The sequence below is a fragment of the Hyperoodon ampullatus genome (genome assembly GCF_949752795.1).
Source record: "Hyperoodon ampullatus genome assembly, chromosome: 16".
Lineage (NCBI taxonomy): Eukaryota > Metazoa > Chordata > Mammalia > Artiodactyla > Ziphiidae > Hyperoodon > Hyperoodon ampullatus.
Genome location: NC_136929.1, coordinates 56832296 through 56854972, shown reverse-complemented (window position 1 = coordinate 56854972; position 22677 = coordinate 56832296). Strand labels below are relative to the sequence as shown.

At 51.4% G+C, this 22677-nt stretch overlaps 1 protein-coding gene across 1 annotated transcript in view; it reads left to right on the top strand.

Moving 5' to 3' along the window:
• Nucleotides 1–22677, top strand: part of ERICH6B (glutamate rich 6B) — a gene marked incomplete at both ends in the record, with an annotated part of 53967 nt that overhangs the window by 14283 nt on the left and 17007 nt on the right. Inside the window, 5 exons of the mRNA XM_079721621.1 lie at nucleotides 2913–3033; nucleotides 5494–5612; nucleotides 13365–13426; nucleotides 19820–19956; nucleotides 22203–22308. Coding sequence (XP_079577747.1) covers nucleotides 2913–3033; nucleotides 5494–5612; nucleotides 13365–13426; nucleotides 19820–19956; nucleotides 22203–22308 — 545 coding nt within the window. The remainder of the gene's footprint in view (nucleotides 1–2912; nucleotides 3034–5493; nucleotides 5613–13364; nucleotides 13427–19819; nucleotides 19957–22202; nucleotides 22309–22677) is intronic.

Genomic DNA, 22677 nt, shown 5'->3' with positions numbered 1-22677 from the left:
GCTCCTCTTTGGCGGCTCCGAATGCTGTTTGGCCTAAATGCTATAATTTGGTCGCCATTTCCAGTTGAGAGGTGGTGCCCCGAGGACCATTTCCAAATGGGGAACCTAGCAATTCTGTGTATTCAATAAGAAAGGTTTGAGATACACCGATAAGGCAGAGATGGGAGAGCCAGACAACCTCTCCAGCAGGAAAGTTCACAGATAGTGGCAGAGCTTCCCCATCAGGGTGCCATGAGTCGGCCACTACTGGGGGGAGACGCTGAGCCCCAAGACCAGTCGCCCCAGCCTCCACTCTGCTCCTGTACAAACAGTATCATTTTCTGTGTGTGTCTTGCCCTGAAGGTCGGGAGCACAGTCCAGTAGCATAGGGTGTATAGTGTATATTTTGCAATCTGATTCCTTCCATTTTTCAGCCACTCTTTACCCCCTGCCCCCTTCACAAATGAGGATCCTGGAGTTTGAGAGAGGGTATGTGACTTCTCCAAGGTCATGGAAAATAATTAGAGGGGCCAAGACAGGCTCCCAAGCCTTCTCTTCTTTCTCTTCTAGTCACTTCTCTTTCTTTTCTCCTTTCTTCCCTCCTTTCACCCTTTGTTTCTGCCGTCTAATAAATTACATGCATATTTTAATTTGAGAAGAGTAACATAAAAAGAAGCAAAATCTACTTTTGTTCATTTTTTTTAGTGGAAAATTTGAAAAGTAGAAAAATAACACCCAACCTACCAACATCCAAATATAAGTAAAGCTGATTCACATTTTATCATTTTTATTCTGTTCCTCCTGCCCTCGTTTTTTGCATGTTTGGTGGTTATGGTCCTTGTTTTGTCCTGTTTTTACCACTTTAAATATGCTGTATATAAAATAAGTTTGGGGGCTTCCCTGGTGGCGCAGTGGTTGAGAGTCCGCCTGCCGATGCAGGGGACACACATTCGTGCCCCGGTCCGGGAAGATCCCACATGCCGTGGAGCGGCTGGGCCCATGAGCCATGGCTGCTGAGCCTGTGCGTCCGGAGCCTGTGCTCTGCAACGGGAGAGGCCACAACAGTGAGAGGCCCCCACAACAGTGAGAGGCCCGCGTACCACAAAAAAATAAATAAATAAAATAAATTTTTTTTTAAAGTTTGTATTTTACTTTTGTAACTTAGTATTGTGACTTCCATATTTGCCCATATTGCTTAATTTTTGTAGACATCATTTTAATAGCCAAGTAATATTCCTCAGTAATAGCCTGTCTCATGCGTAAACTATGGATAAGTGTTGAACATTCAAGTTTCAAGTTCAAATTTTCTGACTGTCATTTCTTTACTACTTCCACTGTGCCATTCTCTAGAATCTATACTCTCTTTTATCCCAATTGTACCTGAAATTCTTGATGTCATATCATTCAAAGCCAACGGTCAAGTGATTAAATGACACAAATAGAGTCTTTACAAGCAACTCATGCAGCTCAATATTAAAAAAACAAACAACCCAATCCAAAAATGGGCAGAAGACCTAAATAGACATTTCTCCAACGAAGATATACAGAGTGCCAACAAACACATGAAAAATAATTTTTAAAACATTTATATCCTCTGAACCTCAGCCACCTCTCCTGTATAGATAGATGTCCTTCATTCTGTGACAGAGGGAGGCCTCTGTAATAACTCAAAAGATTAACAAAGCAAACCTAAATGTCCCAAATCCATGATTTCATGAAAATCACCTTCTTGAGTTCTCTCTAATTTTATCAAATTTCAACCTCATAATCTCTAAAGGAAACCATTAAGAGAGACAACACTAATGAAAAGCAAAAATAGAAAAATTCTGTAAATCAGGGCCTCTCCACCCCAATCCCAGCATCACATACTTAACAACAGATTTTTTTAATAAAAAGAAAGATTCTTTTTTTTTTCCAACATTGTCTTTCTGTTCTTTTTCCCAACAGAATTCAAGGCTCGTTCATCGCAAACCCTTCCTAGTCTTAAAGCAAGGTAAAAGTTTTTGATTTTTTTTTTCTGATAAGTCAGGTGGAAGTTCATGCTTAGGGATGATGCTTCAGGAGCCTTTGCCGTCCCAAAGGTGGGAAGTGGGGGTGAGAGTGGGGTGGGCCGCAGGGAGCAGGACCCCCGAGGAAGGTGCAGTTCAGGCGGGGGTCTCCGAGAAGTCGCACACAAAGAACCTCCCGATACTGGTCCCCTCTGCTGTTCAGCCACTCACAAGCTGGGGGACGAGTCCCAGGATCAGGGTCCTGGGCGCCCAGAGCTACGGAGAGGAAAGGGCAGGGGACAGCTGAGTCTGGAGAGAAGGTTGAGCTGGGGAGAAATGGCCAAGGGCCCTGGGCAGCGCTCGTGGTGAAGAGATGAGTGAACACCCACAAGGCAGTTGCCGTCTTCCCTGCTCAGGCATATTCCAAGCTCTAAGTAATCGCGCAGTGAGTGTTCACGAAACTCCCGCCACAGGGCTTGGCCCACGCTAGACGGTCACTGACACAGCTGTGGACAGAAGCCTCTGTGTGCTCAGCTCTGTGGAAACCCATGTGGGGCAGGGGACACGAGACCTCTGATTCACAGTCCTCGTCCCCTACATGTGCCCCAAAGGATGACTGGGGGAAGGCAGTCATTGACCTCCACTGGTGAAGTGGGTTGACACTAGCTACAAAGAAAGCCCAAGGCCAGCTGGGTTACGCTGAGAAGCAGGAACGAAACCCCAGCTCTTCTGCACAGGAAAGACATAGGCTACAATTTGAGGGCACAGTACTCTGCACGGGGCTCCCTGCCACCTGGTGAGGCCAGCTCCCCACTCCCGCCCTCTACCGGCCCCTCCGTTCCACGCTTCACGCTTCCAGAGGCTCAGCACCATGTATCTGCCAGGTCCAGCCCTACTAAGGCAATCCCTAAGAGCGAGTGCTTTCCTGAGGCCCCTCCACCTCAGCTACTGATACTCACAGAGGAGCAAGCAACGTGGCACTGAAGGGGCCTGATGGTGAAGTGACCCTCTGGAAGGCTGTGACAGAGAACAGGGACCCTGGAGCCAGGGATCCACACCTGCCTGGGTGTGAATCGCAGCTGCTCCACCCAGTCAGCTGTGTGCCACAGGGCAGCCACTTAATCTTCTGCCTCAGTTTTCCCACCTGTAAAATGGGGACAGGAAGAGTTTCCGACTCCCGGGGCTGTGGTGAGGATTAAATGTACTAACTGACGGGGCGCACGTGGAGCGGAGGTTAGCGCACGGGGTACGTGCAGTAAGGGCTGTGGATCACTGTGCCCATGCAGAACAAGGAGCATGATTCCTGGTCAGCTTTGTTCCAAACACGAGCACCCGTCCAATCTTTTATTCGTACGGCAGCTGAGTTTGTTTCCTGTTCTTTCCCGGGGCCCTGCGGGGAGCCTGGGGCCTGACCTGGGTCTGCCCCTGAGCAATTCGGCTTTGCCTCCCCCGAGTCCAGGTCTGGGCCTGGGGGTGCTCAGAGAGACCCTGGATCTTCCTCACGCAAGGCTGCTGGAGACCAAACCCTCCACAAACCCCTTTGGGCAAGAAGTGTCCCGCTCGTGTTTCTTGGCTAAGGCTGGGGGGCTGGGAGGGGAGCAGATTCAGGTCAAGTGTTTCCTGGGTCCCTGGTAAACGGGAAGGCCCCCTCTTCCGCATGCGTGCCCGAGGTCCCCAGGCACACGCCAGGCCCCTTCCCCGCTCCGAAGCGGCTACAGGAGCAGGCCTGGGATCTCGGGACAGGGGCTCCTGCTTGCAACACCTCCGCACTGCCGACGGGGCAGGGAGGTGGGGTTTGGCCACGCAGGCCGGAGCCCCAGTCCTGCTTCCCGGGTGCTGAGGCCACAGCAGAGCTCTGGCAGACACCCCAGAAGCCCTGCAACGTCCCAGCCTGGGGCAGGCGTGGCAGGGAGGGTGCTGGGCAAGTGAACATGAGCATGGAAATGACCAGAGCGGCCCTCCATGACCTTAAGTATAACCCCTGTGTTTGTCGACAGCTTTGATTTGTCAGAGTCCATCCATGGGGACCTGCATTATCTCCTTGGGTCCCCGTGGGCAGCTGGTGAGTGAGGTAGGACAGGCATTAGCCCACCAGAAGGATAAGGAAACTGAGCCCCGGGGGGTCTCCTGATGTGGCCTTGAGGCCTGGGGCAGGGCAAGGATTGACACTTGCCTACAAAGCTCACCCTTAACTAGCTCTCGAGCCCTGTGGTCACTTGACCTAAGACCAGAGCATCTTGCCACTTGCCCCCGGGGCCCCTCGCTAGTGGTGCATCCTGAGAACACAGGACCCCTCCCCCGGGTCCCCTAGAAGTGGCACAGATCTGCCTGGCACTCCCAGCAACGCTGAAGGGAGAACAGCTTTCTGGCTAGGGCAGGCTACCTCCTCCTCTCTTCCTCACCTCTTCGCCCCCAGCCTCAGACTGCGGCCCCTCTGCACCGCCCCCCCCGATCCCTGCATCAGGGAACGCTGACCCCGACAGGGAACAGGCCCGTCTCGTGAAGGGCCCCTGAACTACTCATTTTCCCTCTACGAACAACGACCGCCAACACTGCCCGCTCTCGTTTTGTCCTCACCTGTGCGGACCTGGGGGAGGAGGTACAATTACCGAAAAGGTGCGCACACCGAGGCACAGAGAAGTTAGGTGGCTCACCCAGGGTTACTCCACTCTAGCGCAAGAGCCAAGACTTCAGCTCGGAACGCCTGACACCAAGTCTAGGTTCTTTCTGCTGCCACAGTCTCTGCCCACTGACAGGCCGGGCATCTCCCCTCAGGCCTGTCTCTGCCAGTTGGGCCCGTTTCCACGAGATGGCTTCAGGGCCAAAAGCCCCTCTCATCCCTCTGAATCACAGGTTCTTGCCCCAGTTAAAAGGCAGAGATTTCTGAGGAAGGACACGATGTAGGTCGGGGCGCTGGGTCACCCCTTTAGATCCTGAGCTCCCGGGGAGCAGGGCCTGTGCCTCACACCCAGCGCCCTGTCATCAGGCCCCGCGGAAACCTTTCTCGAAGATGGTGGTGTGTGCAGCGGGCAGACTAGGGGGGACGGATGTCGGTGCTTGGTTAGAAGCGGCGGCTGATTTTTTCCGCTCTGCCTGAGGCAGCTCTGAGGCAAGGAGGAGGACTGGAATGAGCAGGGTGGTGAGCCAGCAGGGACACAGAATATTCTGGAAGGTTAGACTGTCCGGCATGGAGGCCTGGCCCATTGATTGGCCTTTGAAGGCACCCCCAGAGCCTGTCACTCTAAGTGAAGCTGCGGTTGGCACCCAGAATGGCACACAGGCCTATTTTCCACGGTCCACAAGCTGGTCCCTTCCAACCGGTGACAGCCACCACCAGGGACAGGCCGAAGTCCACGGGGACCGGGAAGCAGCCGCCGCCACCACAACCTCCCCACAGGCCGCAGCTCTGGGCTCCTAACCGGCCCCTGTCTGGAGGTGGACCGACCCCTTGCTCCCCTCTGCTGCTGGCGTCCCTCGGGTGACCACCTTCTCTGCCGTCCCTCCTCCCACCCCCTGAACCTGCCAGCAGCAGGCCTCTCCTCGGTGACACGGTGCCGTCTACATCCTTGGTGAAGCGCGATGGAGAGCTGCTGGGCTTGCAGGACCAGAGCACGCAGACGGAGTGGATCTATGAGAGCCGGCAGGGTAAGGGACCCCACAGCCGGCATCCACCTCGCGGCCGGGCTCCTGGGGGCTTGGGGAGACATGGCCTTGCGGGCGTTCCATGGATGTGGAATATGGAGGCTGGATTAGTCGCCATCAGGCTGATGATGCATACTGCTTCCTGGACCATCCTGACCCTGGGACCCCCTTCCTCATCCCCCTCTGAGAAAGAGCATCAGCAAAGTGCTAAGACAAACACCTTCTTCAATCTTCCCCTTGTCCCTTCATTAGTTTTCCTGTTCTTTTTTTTTTTTTTTTCCAGTACACGGGCCTCTCACTGTTGTGGCCTCTCCCGTTGCGGAGCGCAGGCTCAGCGGCCATGGCTCACGGGCCCAGCCGCTCCGCAGCATGTGGGATCCTCCCGGACCAGGGCACGAACCTGTGTCCCCTGCATCGGCAGGCGGACTCTCAACCACTGTGCCACCAGGGAAGCCCAGTTTTCCTGTTCTTGTTCTACATGAACACAGGTCCTATTTCCCTCAGGGACACAGGCCATTTCCTTCCCAGATTACAGGCTGGTTCCCTGCCGAGAGAGGCCATCTCCGAACAATCACATGGTGAAGGGACTGGGACCCACCCCAGACTCTCTGTCTCAGCGTGCAGTCAAAGCCAGCCCTGGTTCAGAACAAGCCAAGACCATCCACAGGGGGAACTTCTGTGGCCACAACTAGGAGACACTCAAGAGGCAGCTGGGCAAGACTGCACTGAGGATCTTAATCCTCTGCCCGATTAAGCCCAAAGGTTCCTCGCCCTAGGATCCTGGGGATGCAACACTGAATGGCATTTCTCGCCATTATTAATAATTTAAACCCAGCCTTAGTGAGACTGATCCATCACAGATTCACACATGCGTTTCACATCTGTAGTCATGGCAGCGGTAAATTAGATTCCCGACCGGCACCTCACTCCCCTGCCCCCATCCGTGCCTGCTAAATTCTGTAGCTCAAAAGTGGTTAAATGAAATTAGGAGTCAGAAACCCTATGAGGGAGAATGCAGCGGCAGAGGCAGGCCCACACAAGCCAGGGGTTCCATGGTGCCGGCTGCCAGCACGTGATGAGGAGTCTTTTACAGGCTAAATCAGTTCATGTGGGATTTTTTTTTTTTTTTTTTTTTTTTTTTTTGTGGTACGCGGGCCTCTCACTGCCGCGGCCTCTCCCATCACGGAGCACAGGCTCCGGACGCGCAGGCCCAGCGGCCATGGCTCACGGGCCCAGCCGCTCCGCGGCACGTGGGATCCTCCCAGACCGGGGCACGAACCCGCCTCCCCCGCATCGGCAGGCGGACTCCCAACCACTGCGCCACCAGGGAAGCCCCATGTGGGATTTTTATTAGTGTGTGTGCTCCAATGGAGCCCTGAAAACAGGAACCACTTCAGAGTCAGTAAGCATGACAGCTGGAAAAAATCTGAGCATTTATCTAAATATTCATAAGCAGGATTCTCGAAGTCATGTACTGGGTAATCGCCTGAAAAGTGCCAATGCTAAGCCTGAAAGGATGTGGGAGAGGAGAAGGAGATAGGAGAAGCCTGGGGTGTGGGAAGGGAGTCACCAGAGCCTGTTCATACCACTATGCTCCCACCTCCAGAGAGAGACCCTCCAGAAATCACTGCTTCATTTGCCGTGTTCATTCATGATCCTTTTGGTCCCCAAGCTTAATGTACAGAGCCAGTCATGTCTGGATCTAATTTAGGTTTTAAGCGCTCTGCCTATTTGGTCTGTAGGGGCATGTTTTGTAGCTAAGTCTTTTCCAGTACTGAGTTCCTTAAAGCCAACATGTATTTAGTGTTTAGCAAAAGTCTAGCCACCCGCAGCAATACCTACTGATCAGATCCTGTGATGTTGGTGGCCTGAACCAAAGCTGTGGACAGTGTTGGAGCAACAAAAGCCAGGGTCAATGTCATACCCCAGGCTCCTGCAGAGACATGAGGGGATGGTGGCTACAACAGAAACTGGAACACAAGGAAAAGTAAACAACTCCCTAGAATTCGTGAAGGTTTTTCTTTTCCCTTCTGCCTATGGTTTACAGTCAATCTTTTGGAGAGTGTTCATAATAATTGGACAGAATTTGCTGGCAACAGGTAACTGATTGTGTCTGGACAGTGGAATGGGGCAAAGAGGCTCATTAAGAGACTCCTCTGGAAGAGTGAACAGTTGTAAGAGGAGGTAACCAGGGCAGGGGTGCAAGGGGAATCCAGGAAGCATGGAGCCCCAGGAAGGAGCTCAAAATCGAGGTGAGAGGAGGCAGGGGGCCCCTACCACGAAGAAAAGCCAGTCCTTCTGCAGCTGGAGGACAGGACACTACGGGCTCCCGAGCACAGTGGATGCAAAGGAGAACCTGCTTTTAGCCCAGGGCAGAAGCCACCCATCCACTTGTTGGAGAGACACAGTCAATCAAGGCAAAAGCAATTCCAGGTGCTGACTGAGGGCCCCCAGGAGTGAGCGGAGGTGAGACTGTTGCAGTGCTACTCCTCGGGGTCCAGGACTGTGCATCCCCAGCACCCGGTGCCCATAAAGACGCAGATTCCCAGGCTTTCTTATCACAATCCCTGCCTCATCCTTAACAAGATCCCAGAGGATTCCAGGCACAGGAATGGTGGAGAACCAGAGAGCCTCTAGGGTAGAACAGATTTCACGGGTGCTAGTTTCCCATTTCTAAAGCATTTTTTATTACGGGACTATTCAACTCCAGTGAGCCAGAAACAGCATTTTACATGGACTCTACAAACAGCACTTGGAACCAAATATGGAGGTATAACACTCAGATAAATAAATCCTTGAAACCTATTACTACAGAGAGTGGCAGGTCTGACATGGAAGGAAAGCTAAAGGCACCGGGAATGTCTCGTGGCTCGTGTGAGGCAGCAAGTGGAAGGCCAGAAAGACTATTTATGGCCTCAGGTGTCCACCCAGCCAGGCACAGAGCAGGGTCATGAACAAAGTACACTAGAAATTCTGACACGGAGCATTATAACCCTGCTTGTAGAAATCCTCAAGACTTGGCGTCCTGCACACAGTAAGCGCCTACAAGTATTTGTTACATACTTGAGAAGCTGTTGCTGAATCCTCATCAGACTCAAGATCAGCTACGGTGATGAGAAGGTATATCCTTCTCCCAAGAGACAGTCTTGGTTAGAAAGGAGCTGTGTATAGAAATATGTACACATGGAGACACTATGTATAGAAACGTGGGTGAGGATAAACAGAGAGGGGCAAGTGCTATCAGTGGAGTAGTTACTTCAAGTCACCTGGCCAGATGAAGAAGAGGGTTGGGAAGCTCCCCAAAGTGCAAAGTAGAGGGCTTCCCTGGTGGCGCAGTGGTTGAGAGTCCGCCTGCCGATGCAGGGGACACGGGTTCGTGCCCCGGTCCAAGAGGATCCCACGTGCCGTGGAGCAGCTGGGCCCGTGAGCCATGGCCGCTGAGCCTGTGTGTCCGGAGCCTGTGCTCCGCAACAGGAGAGGCCACAGCAGTGAGAGGCCCGTGTACCGGAAAAAAAAAAAAAAAAAAATAGAACAGATCAAGTAATACTGGCTTGTAGGTCACTTTTTGACAAGGTTATTAGATCAGGGAACTGTGGAATTTGGAGGCCCGAATTCCAAAACACATTTCTTTTTCAAAGCCTTCCTCATATTCCTATGGACGACATAGACAAATACCAGGTAGATGCTAGTGCAAGACAATGGCATGATCGCTACTGAATAACCATCCAGAGATACTGTTTAAGGATCAGAGTCAACCCAATTTCCAGCCAGGAGCCACAGGGCTCTGTCCAGTCTGTATCCACAGACTCGGATACAGATGTAGGAGGAATATTTATATCTGTACATGACTGGCAGCTGTTGGGTGATGACAATAACGTGATCAGATTCTAAAAGATCTTGACAGGCAGAAACACTGGATCGGGACTAGCTAGATAAAACAGAATGGTAATTTAGGTTAGACCCTGCTCTTAGGCCCACAAAAACAGGATGGAGAAGGACAAGGGGGGGAATGCCCTGTCTGTTGTAGATGATTTACTCAACCACAGGCTCAGTAAGTCAATGGTAGGACTGGTGTGACTGCCAGACTAGTTAATATAACCAAGAACAATTAAAAGGCTATGTAGAGGGAGACGGGTCCTGCTCTAGCCTGCACTGCAGAAGCAACCCTGGGGCCGCTGTTCACTTTGGGGGATCCCACACTCCATGAGGGTTAGAGGCAGACTGGCCGGGGCTCGAGGAGAGGGCGGTGTTAGGCCAACCTGAAGACCACATCGTACAAAGAACTGCTGAAGCAAATGAGGGCGTTAAGTCTGGAAGACACGTGACTCTGAGACAGGATAACTGCCTTCAAATACCTGATGATCTGACACGCGAAACCAAGACCTGACCTCTCCATCTGCACGGAAGGGCTAGAACAGGGCCAGCTTGAGGAAAATTAGTTACGAAATAGACACGATTCCCAACAGTCGGAGCCATTTATGGTAGGATGCGTGTCCTTAGAAGATGGAGAGCCCCCTGGCTGTGGAGGGCTCGGGCTCAGCTGATGGGCTGGCAGCACTGATCCTGCCCAGGTGGGGAGGCTTCTCATCACAGACTGAGCTCAAATCCTGCCGCTCCCATGAGAGGGAAGGGGCCCGCTCGCCTCTGCTTCCTTTGCCATTAGGAATGGGTGTGTGTGTGTGCGTGCGTGCGCGTGTGCGTGCGTGTGCGTGCGCGTGTGTGCGTGTGCATGTGCGCGTGCGCAGACCCACACATGTGTTTGGGCGCAGGGAGAAGGACAGGTAGGGGTGAGGGAGCAAAAAGGAGCAGGGATCACAAAATTCTAGAAAATATAAAATATGAGTACCCAAGAACTTTACAAAAGTTCTCAAAACCCACAGTAGCCTCTCGTGGCATAACCCAGTGCATCTGTACTCGCCAGCCCCCATGCTTCCCCGCCAGCCCCCGTCATGCACCTCTCCGGGAGCTCTTGACAACAGAACACCAGAGACGCCCACTTCCTACAGCGACAGGCATACGCCATTATGGGTCTACACAGCCTTGAAGCCACTTGGCTCTATGGTTCCTGCAGCTCTTCCTCCTACAGAAGGAGGAATATCCCTAAGGTCTCCCCTCAATCCCAGCCATCCTCTCTGTCCTGGGACCAGAGAAGAAGGCCACAGAGGGCCCACATTTCCCAGTCACTGTTCACTGCAGCCCCAGAGTAAGTCAGCAAAGCTAAGAGGAGGAGGCTGGCAGAGGGAGCACCCAATAGACGCCAGAAGTGCCCTCCAACCCGTTTTCTCCTCTGTGGATCGGCCTTGGGTGCCAAGAAAGAACCTCAGACCCTAAGTGTCCAACATGAACCCCCTGGAAAGTATAAGGTTGAAATTGTTAACGGCCACTCTCTTCTGTCTTTTCACAGTACCTTTAAAAGCAAAATCTCAAACAGAGGAAGAATCAACAACGGTGCTAACCCCCTTAAAGTCTGATTCACAAGGTATCATTTTAATTTTATAGTTTTACGATGATTTTAAATGACTCCCGGAAGCTACGAATCCATCTATGAGACGGGAAGAAGCGCAGAATTAGCGCACCCTGAGCCAAAGAGAGCCCTCTTTTGACCATTTTAGATTACGGCAGCCTTCATTAAGGCCAGTGGCCAAGGCATTATTTCTAGAACTTGGTGTCAGGGGTCAAGGCTCAGGGAAGAACCTTGGCCAAAGGGTAAAATGCTTTTAATTTTGAATTAAAATTGAGTTTTGAAAGGGGAGGAAATAATATTTACCACTGGAGTTAGGAGGGGAGATAAGGGATTATCCATACTCAGTTCATTCGGTGACATTTACTGTGCATCTACTGATATTTATTGTATACCTACTGTATACTGGGCAGTAGTTTGTCCATCTTTATATGGACAAAGCCATCCTACCCTCTCAGAACTTACGCTCTAGTGGGAAAGATGAACTATGAACAGATGGAGGAGAATCAATGTGTGCTGAGCATAAGCTACAGGCCTCCAACTGCTGACCATCACGGGAGCCTCTTACCCTATAATACACAATCTCCACCCTGGTCTCCCCAGACATTTAGGGGTTAACAGTTCACCATGCCACATCCTATTCATCATTTTTCCTATTTGTTTTCAGCCTTTGTTCCCACTGAAGAACCGCAAAAGGCAGGAAATGGTGAGAGCCCCACATAACCTACCCAAAGATCCCTGCTCCCCGCAGAGCAGCCGGGGCAGGGGATGGCGCTCCGGGCGGGTGGGTGCCTTGCTGGTCCAGCCGGTGCCGAGTCCTAGAGAGGACCGAGGGACATGCTGGGCACACGGACCCTGAACCTGGATATGTTTCTCTGTCCTTAACTGAAGAAGGGAGCTAGAATGAGAAACAGAGAGAGGGTCTCGGGAGCGAGCCAGAATGACTTGGGAACGGCCCAGAAGTCCATCTCTCTACTCAAGCTCTGTATAGGGACGCCCGCATTTAAAGAGGGTCCAGTCGGGCAGCTGCTAGGTTCCCTGAAGTCTGGTCAGCAGGGCTTGACTGGGATGCATGGGCCCCCCCAGACAGACTCATTCGATGGTAACTTGATAGGGAATGAATTAGAGCCCCTCAGATGGTACCCTTAAAGCCTGATTAAATTTTTATTAAGGAGGGGATAGCTGAATTCTATGAGGGGGAAGGACAGGGGAGAAGCCTTCTGGTGGCAGAACCCCAGCCTGCACACATCACTCCACAAAAGCCCCGCGATTAACCAGACCCATCCTATTAGAAACAACATAGGGATGATGACCCGCTTGCGGTCTGTCAGCATGGGGGTGGGGGAAGAGGGGAGGATCAGGGTTACCTACACAGGCGGCTTATCAAACTCCTTCCAACTCTAGACTATAAAATTGTCTTCATCCTATTTCACTTCCGGGGTGGGGGGCGGAGGTAGGGGTAGAGAGGTGCTGCTCGGACTTTAATGTGCAGAGCGATCACCCGGGCATCTTGTTAAAATGCAGATTCTGATTCCGTGGATCTAAGACTGCGTTTCTCACAAGCTCCTGGCAGCAGCTCGGGGCTGTTGATCCATGAAGCACACTGAGTGGCTTTAGAACAGATTACAGATTCGTGCCCATAGCAGCTGCCAGACCAGCCCACCATTTATCCTTGATTTAAGGACAACAAGGAATTCACTACGTGCAGGGTGCAGGAGGTGAAAACAGGACCGAGTTCCACCTGTGTGCTCTCAGAGCCCGCCGGGGGCTAGTCACCTACTGCTTGTCCCCTCCCTTTCCTCGTTTACAACGTGGGGATCTGCCCTGCAGGGCAAATACACCGGGCTCAAACATCTACCCCAATTCAGGAAGTATGTTCTGGCAAGAAAAAACGTGACAGGAGAGCCACTGATTGGATGGGGGAGAGTTTAGATCTGTTCTTCATCAGTCCGGCACAGGCACGCTCCACTGCAGGGAATGCTGTGTGCCCGGCGTTCGCTGCATTTGCGCCGGTCCCCTGAGCCACCCTGAAGATAAGCCTTATGGTCCCCATTACACAGAGGCGGGGGCCAGGGTGCGAGGGGACTGAGTGACCAGCTGCAAGGGGCCCGGGTCCTGGGTAACAGGGCCGCCACTAAGGAACCTGGCCTGACACCTGCCCGCTCCCCCAGTCCCCCCATAAAGCAACTTCAGGGGAAGATAATGATCTCACTAGAACAAAGGTAGAGGTTGACAGAAATCCCCGAAGGGAAAGTTAATTAGGCATAAAGCTCTCCCTTCTCATGCTGCCCCAGTTGTGGCTGCGCTCCTGCGGATTTACCGGGCGCCTCTTGACACGCAGACGGTGCCTGCTGATGTAAGGTTAACGAGTGTGTGGGACCGAGCGCCCCTGAACGCCGCTGCTCTGTATTCACTCCTGCCAACTCCCCTTCTTCCTCTGACAAACACCTACTTCTTTTTTTTTCCCTCGAATTAACTATCTATTATTCAGTAAAGCTTACTAAACTACAGCACTCACAAGTCATGGGGATTCACTAAGCTACCAGGACCAGAGCGGGACTCCTCCACGTTGGGCCGGCACATCCTCAGGGACCCTTACAGGGAGGCTCTGCCACCCGGGCTCCCCAGACCCCTGTTCCACCAGTTCCTCCATTTCTCTCCAGTGACAACCAAACGGAGCTTCCTGAGGTTCTTGCCTGGATTCCCAAGGATTCTTGTGGGGTTATGCCAACAAGAAGTTTTAAAACTTCTCTAGGCTGCATCCCTGGCAGACAGTCTGGGGACACACAGTGTTTTGGAATGAGCGGAAAGGGTCTGGTGCCTTTGCCAGTTGTGAGCACCCCAGCGGGGTGGTGAGTGCCTGGCGGGTGGAACTGATGGGAAAGACCTGTCGGGGGACTCCCACCACACAGGGGCCACTAAAAGGAGGCAGGTTGCCACCAGGAACAAGCCAAGGCTGGGGTAGCAGGTCTGCAGGCAGAGAGGCCCCTGGGCCTGCTGTCAGTACAGGCAGATGCAGCTGAGTGGAGTTCTCCATCCCCCCCAGGGGCCCAAAGGAGTCAGCGTTTTCATGATTGAACCAGAGTTGGGAAGAAGTGCAAAAATAACGTGCGCGTATAGAGATCACTAAGAATGCCCCTTCTCTGCCCCCCGAGGCCCAACAGGGACACACGTCAGACAGAATCAGTCGGCCCAGTGCCAAGCCGGTGGATTTTCAGGGCTCTCGGGATGGCCCAGCGTGGAGCGGCTGGTGTCATCCTGAAGCTGAGACAAAGGCCACTGTAATTTCCCCAGGGGCCCAATTACTGTGTGGGAGCCCTTCCCCCCAGCTCTGCCTCGGGAGCCACACCTTCCCGGGAGCAGGGACTCCAGGCCCAAGTTGTAATTATCAACTCCTCCATTCGGTCTGCACCCCGTCCACACTGGAGGTTTCCAGCCCTCTCCTGGCCCAGGGTCACCAGGCTGTGGCTGACCTTGAGAACAAAGGCATCTGCTATCTCCGAGAGATTTTTTTTTTTTTTTTAGCTCACTGGCTTGGCGATTCATCTCTTAGGCTTTGATTAGCAATTACGAACCATGTGCAATTCTAGAAATGGGCAATTTTTGACAAAACTGAGGGGCGCTAGGGATATTTCTCAGGATTTCCAAGAGAAAAATCACACTCAGAATAGATCTCTCTCGGAATAAAATCTAAATCCCTTCCCACGGCCTACAAGGTCCTGGGTGAGCTGCCCCTCCCCCTCTCCATCTCCCTCCTCTCCAGGCATACTGTGCCTCTTCCAGTTTGTCAGATATGTCAACATGCTCCCACTCTCTCTCGCCTCAGGGCCTTTGCATCTCCTTTGCCCCCTGGCAGGGATGCTCTTCCCGAGCCATCTGCCTGCTCGCTCCCTTGCTTCATCACTCAAATGTCACTTTGTCAGATGAACCTTCACTGGCCACCAGAAACACACACTCACTTTCTTAAGTCCGCCACTGAAACTGACCCTTTTATTCCAATTTTATTAATATCCCCAAGTCAAATTTTAAGTGATTTGATGAATTTATTTAAAGTCTTGTTGATGACATATGCATTTTTATTTAAAAGCACAAGTGTAAATGCCATAAATCTATTTCTCTTTTTGTTTTTGTTTGTTTCTTGTTTTGGTTCCTTTTCCAAATGCCTCTCCTTTTGCTGTGACTTCCAAAACTGAAAGCCGAGGAGTTTGTCTCTAAAGAGAGCTTTTGGGATAATATGTTAAGTGATCCCATTGGCACGCTGGAAGCCGAAGACTTCGAAGCCAATGTAAGTTGAATAAAAACTGGAGAACATCTGGCTCTGAATGTCAGAGCAGAGTGGCCCAGGGCCAGCCAGACACTGCCTCTTGAGCCCTGGGATTCACAGCTTCACTACACTGTTAGCACAGCCGAAGTGAGCTTTTCTTAAAACAGGCCTAAGTGTAAATGACACACATTAAACCAAAGAAGGTCAGAAGAAAGCCACGTATGGCACCACAAGGCCCTGCTTTCAGTAATATGAATAAAAAACCCTCAAGATTGATTTTGAAGGCAGCAAAGCTAAAAACAAATCATGTAAGCTACCTAGATACCTAGATATCAAGGCAAATCGTCCTTTGCAGAAACCCTATGTAAAAATGAAGTTGGGACTTCCCTGGTGGTGCAGTGGTTAAGAATCCGCCTGCCCATACAGGGGACACGGATTCGAGCCCTGGTCCCAGAAGATTCCACGTGCCGCGGAGCAACTAAGCCCGTGAGCCACAACTACTGAGCCCACAAGCCACAACCACTGAGCCCGCATGCCTAGAGCCCATGCTCCACAACAAGAGAAGCCACCACAATGAGAAGCCCGCGCACCGCAACTAGAGAAAGCCCACACGCAGCAGCGAAGACCCAACACAGCCACAAAAAAAAAAAAAGTTGGATTCTGGAAAGGTGGACTAAATGTAATTTTCCCACTAAGTACAGCTTAAAACCCTATACATTACATATAAAACAAACGCAAGAAACTTCTAAAAGACAGAGAGAAGAAGGCAGACTGGCTAGGGACCTTGGGACCCAAGGAACGACACGGCGGTGAGTTTCCTGCGTTTTCTTTTTGCTTCATTTACCCCTGACTGGGTGCTGGAAAAGAAAGCGACCAGAAACCCCAACAAGCACAAACAAAAGCCCCAAGAAAAGTCTGCTGTCTCCAACTAAAGGACCAGGCCTGGGGCAGCCCAGCAGGACAGAAACTTTGGACAACAGCATCTGCAGTGCAAACACCGCAACAAAGAGCAGCGGAGCATCTCCCCCAAATCTGAGTCCTGCTCCCACACTCTTCAGAGGGGCACAGAACCAGCCCCGGAAGTTTAATGGCTGTCCTTTCCCAGCTGTATCCAATAACCAGAGACACCATGGGAAGTCCCAATTGTTTGATTAAGCCTCACATCTACAGCATGTTGCATTGTCTTTACTGCACAATTTTTTTTTTTTTTTTTTTTTTTTGCAGTACGCGGGCCTTTCACCGTTGTGGCCTCTCCCGTTGCAGAGCACAGGCTCTGGACGCGCAGGCTCAGCGGCCATGGCTCACGGGCCCAGCCGCTCCGTGGCATGTGGGATCCTCCCGGACCGGGGCACGAACCCGTGTCCCCTGCATCGGCAGGCGGACTCTCAACCACTGCGCCACCAGGGAAGCCCTACTGCACATTTTTTTTTGCCTGCCTGTACAGGCTTGTGGCTCTAATTTCCTGTGTCAACTTACCTCTAAGACTTCCAACGCATGCTGATTCAGGTTATACATCCTTTCCCCTACAACTAGCAAACTTTCTCAGGACTGTAGGTATTAACTACAATCACAAGAGTGAAATCTTGTGTCCCTGGAACTCAAGATTAAGCAGATACATTTTTCTAAACTTACAAAAGAAAAGGGGGGGGAACCCTAGGCATTTATACAGTTTTTGCTTTTATTTTAATTGGAAAACTTTTCTGGTCTCAGTTCCTATTTAGCCCTAAATTCCTTACTTTCCAGACATGCTCCTATACACATTATATTAATAAGAACTGCTTTTCAAATATTGAAATACCATGTCAAAGGGAGGAACAAAGATTACTTGAACTTTGATTCACCGCACTGGATTTACTAAGACAGGAAAGTAAGCTCAGGCATTTTAGAAAGATTTTTCAGCAAGAGTTGAAATGGACAGGAATTGTTTTAATTAGACACTTAAATTATTCGGAAACCTTCCGCGCGCCTGTCAATTGAGGTTCCGCTGTGTCTGGCGGAGCTGCAGCCACAGGCAGAGGGAACATCTCCCACGGAGCTGTGCAAGGTTCTGGATGACACCAGACGCTGGAAGGGTTCCGTGTGACAGGCAGCCTGTGCAGGGGAGCCCCGGTCACAAGCACCATTCCTTGCCATCTCAGGGGCTTTGCCATCTCAGGGGCTTTGCCCAGGTGACAAAGTAAGGCAAAGAGTTGGGGGATACTTTCCCCCTTGCTATCTATACCACTCTGCTTCCAAGGATCGGATGCTTAAGAGGATAATGAGGCAGCCCCCGCGGTCCAGCTAGTGGCGATCTGCAGATAGGCAGCTGTCCAGCTTGGGAAGCACTGCTTCTCTAAGCAATGCCATAGGCGGCAGATGTGGACAAGTGGGGCCAGAGGGTAGGACAGAAGGAATGGAGTCAATGCCACATGGCACCTGCAGCTGGGAGGGGGACACCACAAGCCACTGGGAGAGGCAGCTGAGGCCCTTGGATTCGGATGGGGCTATCACCCTAGACTTTGGTTATTCTGACAATTCAATCTCTTGGCTGCTTTGAGTTCCCTATACATGTCTGAATTGTTTGTAGGATACACGCGTGCATCACACACCTGCTGTGCAAACTCTCTTGGTTGGAAAAACCAGAGACTCACCCAGGAGCAGTCACAGGGCATGGGAGAAGTCATCACTTGGGGGCCCAATACCCCTACCATGACCATGAGGATCGCTCTCCAGAGGCTGGGGAAGCAAACCGGACGAGCCTCCTAGGAGGGCGCATGTGCTGGAGCGGGGTAGCACAGCCTGGTTGGGACGAGAACTTCGACCAGGCCCCGCCAGTGGGTCTGCTGTCTGATGGACCATAGCGGGAACCATATCTTCTGGTGAACAAATCATGGAATCCAAAGGGGCTGGTGAGAGACCACTGGCCTGGGCAAGCAGGCCATCACTCCACCTCAAGGGAGGGACAGTCAACAGTGAAGAACTTAGAGGCAGGGGTAGCCGCACCAGAGCCTTAACCTCAGCCTGCCCTGAAGCACTGACTCATTCCCGTATGAAAAGATAAACTGAAGCCTATTAAAAATTTGAAGAGGGCTTCCCTGGTGGCGCAGTGGTTGAGAGTCCGCCTGCCGATGCAGGGGACACAGGTTCGTGCCCCGGTCTGGGAGGATCCCACATGCCGCGGAGCGGCTGGGCCCGTGAGCCATGGCTGCTGAGCCTGCGCGTCCGGAGTCTGTGCTCCGCAACGGGAGAGGCCACAACAGTGAGAGGCCCGCGCACCGCAAAAAAAAAAAAAAAAAAAAATTTGAAGAGTTTATTTGAGCCTGTGTGGATTCAAATCAGGCAGCACCAAACCGGAAGTGGTTAAGAGCCCTCCACCAACAGGAGCTGGGGAGAGACTTACAGGGAAAATGCAGAAGCAAAACAAGGAAGTTATTGATTGGCCGTAGCTTAAAGCCTAGTTGGCTGCTTGTGATTGGTTGTCCTCGGGTTTTGATTTCCTAACCTTGAGGCATTTATGGCCTTAGGCTTTGGTTTGCTTACTTAGGGCACCACGGCCTTACAGCCTCCTCAGTCTGATGGCCTCCGTGTTTCATTAACTGAACATCCGCAATGCGGAAAGGAGCTCGCCGAGGCTGTGAGTCAGACAAGGCAGACCTGAGACACCCCAGCTTTTCCCCAACCTAGAAAACCCAGCCAATCACGAGCTCCATTCTTGTATCTGCCCCAGGTCATATGCAACTTCGGATCTGTGGGTCTTCCACTTACGATAGAAGGCTTGTAAGTGAATGACAGACTGCACATTGTCAGACGCAGAACAACCACCATAACAACCTCAACCTGTAGGTGAGCAGGGCCACATGACAGACCCATGGTTCTCCCGGACAGCAAGTCAAACTTCACCTTCTACCAAAAGGGACCCAAAAGAAGAGACTCTTGTGAGGACCCACCTATGGGTCAGTCCTGGTTAGCAGCATGGACTTGGGATAGAATGATCAAATTGACAAAATAAAAAAGGAGCTTGCAATGTCATTACTTTGGAAGAATCTTTAAAGGTAGAATCATCCTCTACAAGAACGTGCTAGATGCTGCCCTGCTTTCCTGAAGACTGTTATCCTTCACAATGAATAAATAACCAACCACAGAGAGCTTGGCCATTCCTGGAACTCAAAAAGGCTGTTATGCTCTTAAGGCATGGAAGCACTTTTACGTTCTAGAGCCATCTCTACATTTGGAAGAAGAGGGTAATTTTATGCTCTCAAACGATTTCTTGGTATGCTACTATTTTAAAAAAATTCTTGAGGGAATTGGAGAATGAGAAGAAGGTGTGACCGTAACGGAAACAGGCTTTGGAACAAATCTTGCTAGCCACCCTACTGTTCCCACTGCTTGTCTTTTTCGAATAACATGTTGCAATCTCCTCTGGCAGCTTAGAGAGTCAGAAAAGTGATCATTAACTTACTGTTAATTCCCATTTTCTGGCTATTTCATTCTGTGGTCCTTTTGCAGGTTGTGACCAGCTCCTGTCAGTCAGTGTTCAGGACCATGCTCAAAGAAATGGCAGCTCGCAATGAACTGGAGGAGGATATTAACATTCCCCTGACTGGTCACCTGGAGAGTGAGACCAGAACGAAACTGGGAACTCTGTAAGTGACTGGAGAGACGGAGCTATGGGTCAGTGGGTGCAGGTAGGCCAGTGGTAGCAGCAGGGATAAATTGGGTCATCAGAGAATAGAGGAAGGCCAGGGTTGGACAGGTCCCCTGAGTCAAAGAGCAGGCACAAGCCAGGCACAAGGACAAGGGTAAGATTAGGGGTCATGGGGACAGGATAATCCAGCTGCCTGCCAAAACTCAAGAGCAAAGAAATCTATGAGCAGGGGATGTGCAGGATAGGATCAAAGATGGGCAGTGACAGAGGTTGGAGATCCAGGGCAGGAAAAGTCTTGAAGGGACCGTGAATTGTACGAAAGTCTGGGAAGCAAGGCTCAGACCCCTGGGCCTTTGAAGTGAGGGGACAATGGAGGATCAAGATCACGCTCCCTGAGGGGGAAAAGCCCTGAGCTTCACTGCCTGGGATTCATGGCAAGAGCCCCTACTGGGAAAGGGAAATGATGAGTTTATTGCAGACTGCTGCTGGCACCCAATCCTTCTAGTTGGCATGACTCCAGGTCTCAAAATGTCCCAGAACCGCATTTGTACATCCAGACTGGGGTACATGGAAGCCTGGACTTTCACTTATCCAGCTGTCAGAAACCCTGGTGAACAAGGTACATGGTCAGACATGCAGTGGGTCTATGGCAGACTCTCCAGCAATGGCACCAGGGAAGAGGCTGTGAGGATGGGGTGCCCTGCATAACCTCCTCGGGGAATGGAGACTCTCACAAAAATCAGGGAGAGATTGACTGCCAGCAACTTCTGCTCTGGGCTCAGTAGAGTCCTAGGGCCAGAGACCCCTAAGGCTTCTCTAGGAAAAGGGAAGGCAAAATATACAATGCAAAACACGAAGAACATCCAAGCTTTCAGATCCCTATACAGCAGCAAAAAACAAATCCCAAGTAACATCCCTGTAATTTACCCTCTCTCATAGGTTACATTTTCTCCCCTTCTGGCCCATTTAAGCCTATAACCGAGGCTCATTCTAACCTAATTGCACTCAATGAATATTTCATGAGCACCTCCTGTGTGCCGATCCGTACCCAGTCTCTACCAATGAGCTAGCTAGTAAGGATTCCACTAGCTTGCAAAGGTGGGCAAAGAGCCAAGGGAGGAAACTTCCCCAAAGGGCCCTGGATGCCTCTGGCTGGATCCCCTCACTGGAATTTAACTCCTGTATACACGTGGCATCTTGCTCTCAGCCGCCGGACAGGCTTCACCCCACGCCCTCCTCGGTCCTTACTCTTTCACAGGTGATGGTAGGCAAGGTAACTGCTTCCATTCCATTCAAAGTGCTTGCAAATAAATAACACTTGGTACAAATGGGCCATGAAGAGCTCATTCTCCAGCTCCGCAACTGATCCTAAAGTACAAAGAGCAAACCTGTGTTTTCCGCCAGACAAGACAGTCCAGCCCTTTCCAGCAAAGGGTATGTGCTGCCTAAGGTTGCCTGGGGTTAAATTATTATGCTCTCTTCAAGGACTCTGAACTGAGAACTTAAAATCTGTCTTGTCAAAGGCCTTCTTCTCTGATCCAATTAAGCCTGGGAAGCTCACTCCTTCTGGCAGATTCCCTTCCAAAAGGGCTCTGATCTGAGAATCAGGAAAGGCAGCTGCCTCTGGAGACCACCTTTATTTGGAAGTAAAACAGTCCAAGCCACTTTAATGCCAGGATGACTCCCTTTGTATACTGACATGAGAGAGGGGTTGAGGGCTTGATCATTTTGAAGAGCTGTGCCTTAATAAGGCCTTCATTTTTGAGTGAGTTTATTTGAAATTTTCCTACTAAATGCAAAGGGGTTTCAGGTGGCTCTGTCCGGTTGGCAGACAATGCTGTTTCTCTAAGCTATTTCCAAATAGCCTTCCCTGAAATAGGCACAAGCCGCAGAGAAAGCAAGCTGCACGAGCTTAACTCACAGAGCCAGCCGTGCATTTGGACCTCCCAGCCCTGGCCTCGCTCCCAGGAGGACCCCCACTGAATTCATTTGGAAAGGCCTGGGGGTCAGCCCAGGTGCCCAAGTCGAAGGCCAGTTAGAGGCCAGGAGGGACACACAACACCATGTGCTGGCCCTTTATTCCTGAGTACAGACTGGAAGAAAGCTGGGTCCAAAAGCAGAGCCAGCCAGCCAGCCCCCCACCTATGAAAAGGCTGAGCAGGCCCTAGCACTGTCTACTGTGCAGCATGACATGGAAACATGAATTCAGTCTCAGCTGCTAAAGATGAGTCACATTCCTTTTAGGCTGAAGAAAAATTTTGGAAAATATAAGGACACAATCCTCTGGATTATGAAGAAACGTGAAAGTAAGAACCCTCCCACCTTCCACCCCGTTGCCCGGCTCTCCCGGGTGCGTCTCGCCGTCTCCCACCTTCTGCCGTGTCCGTAACGGAGAGAGAAATGCTTGTTTCCTGACCTGAGCATCTACCAGGCTAGTACGGTCTCAGCTGCTGGGGATAAAACACAGAGCAAGCCAGACAAAGGATAAACCTCGAGGGGTTCATCCTTTGATTGTGCTGGGGGTGAGAGGGAGGGTAGGAGGTGAAGACAGCCAAGAAATCAGGGAATCTGCACATAAAACGGGTAATGGTACCGTCGGAAGGGGATACTATGGGACCACACAAGAAGGGATCTGACCTAGATTTGCCTGGTGGGGGGCTGTCCAAGAAGTCATTAACACAAAGTTTAAGAAAGAGCCCCTTGCGCTTCCCTGGTGGCG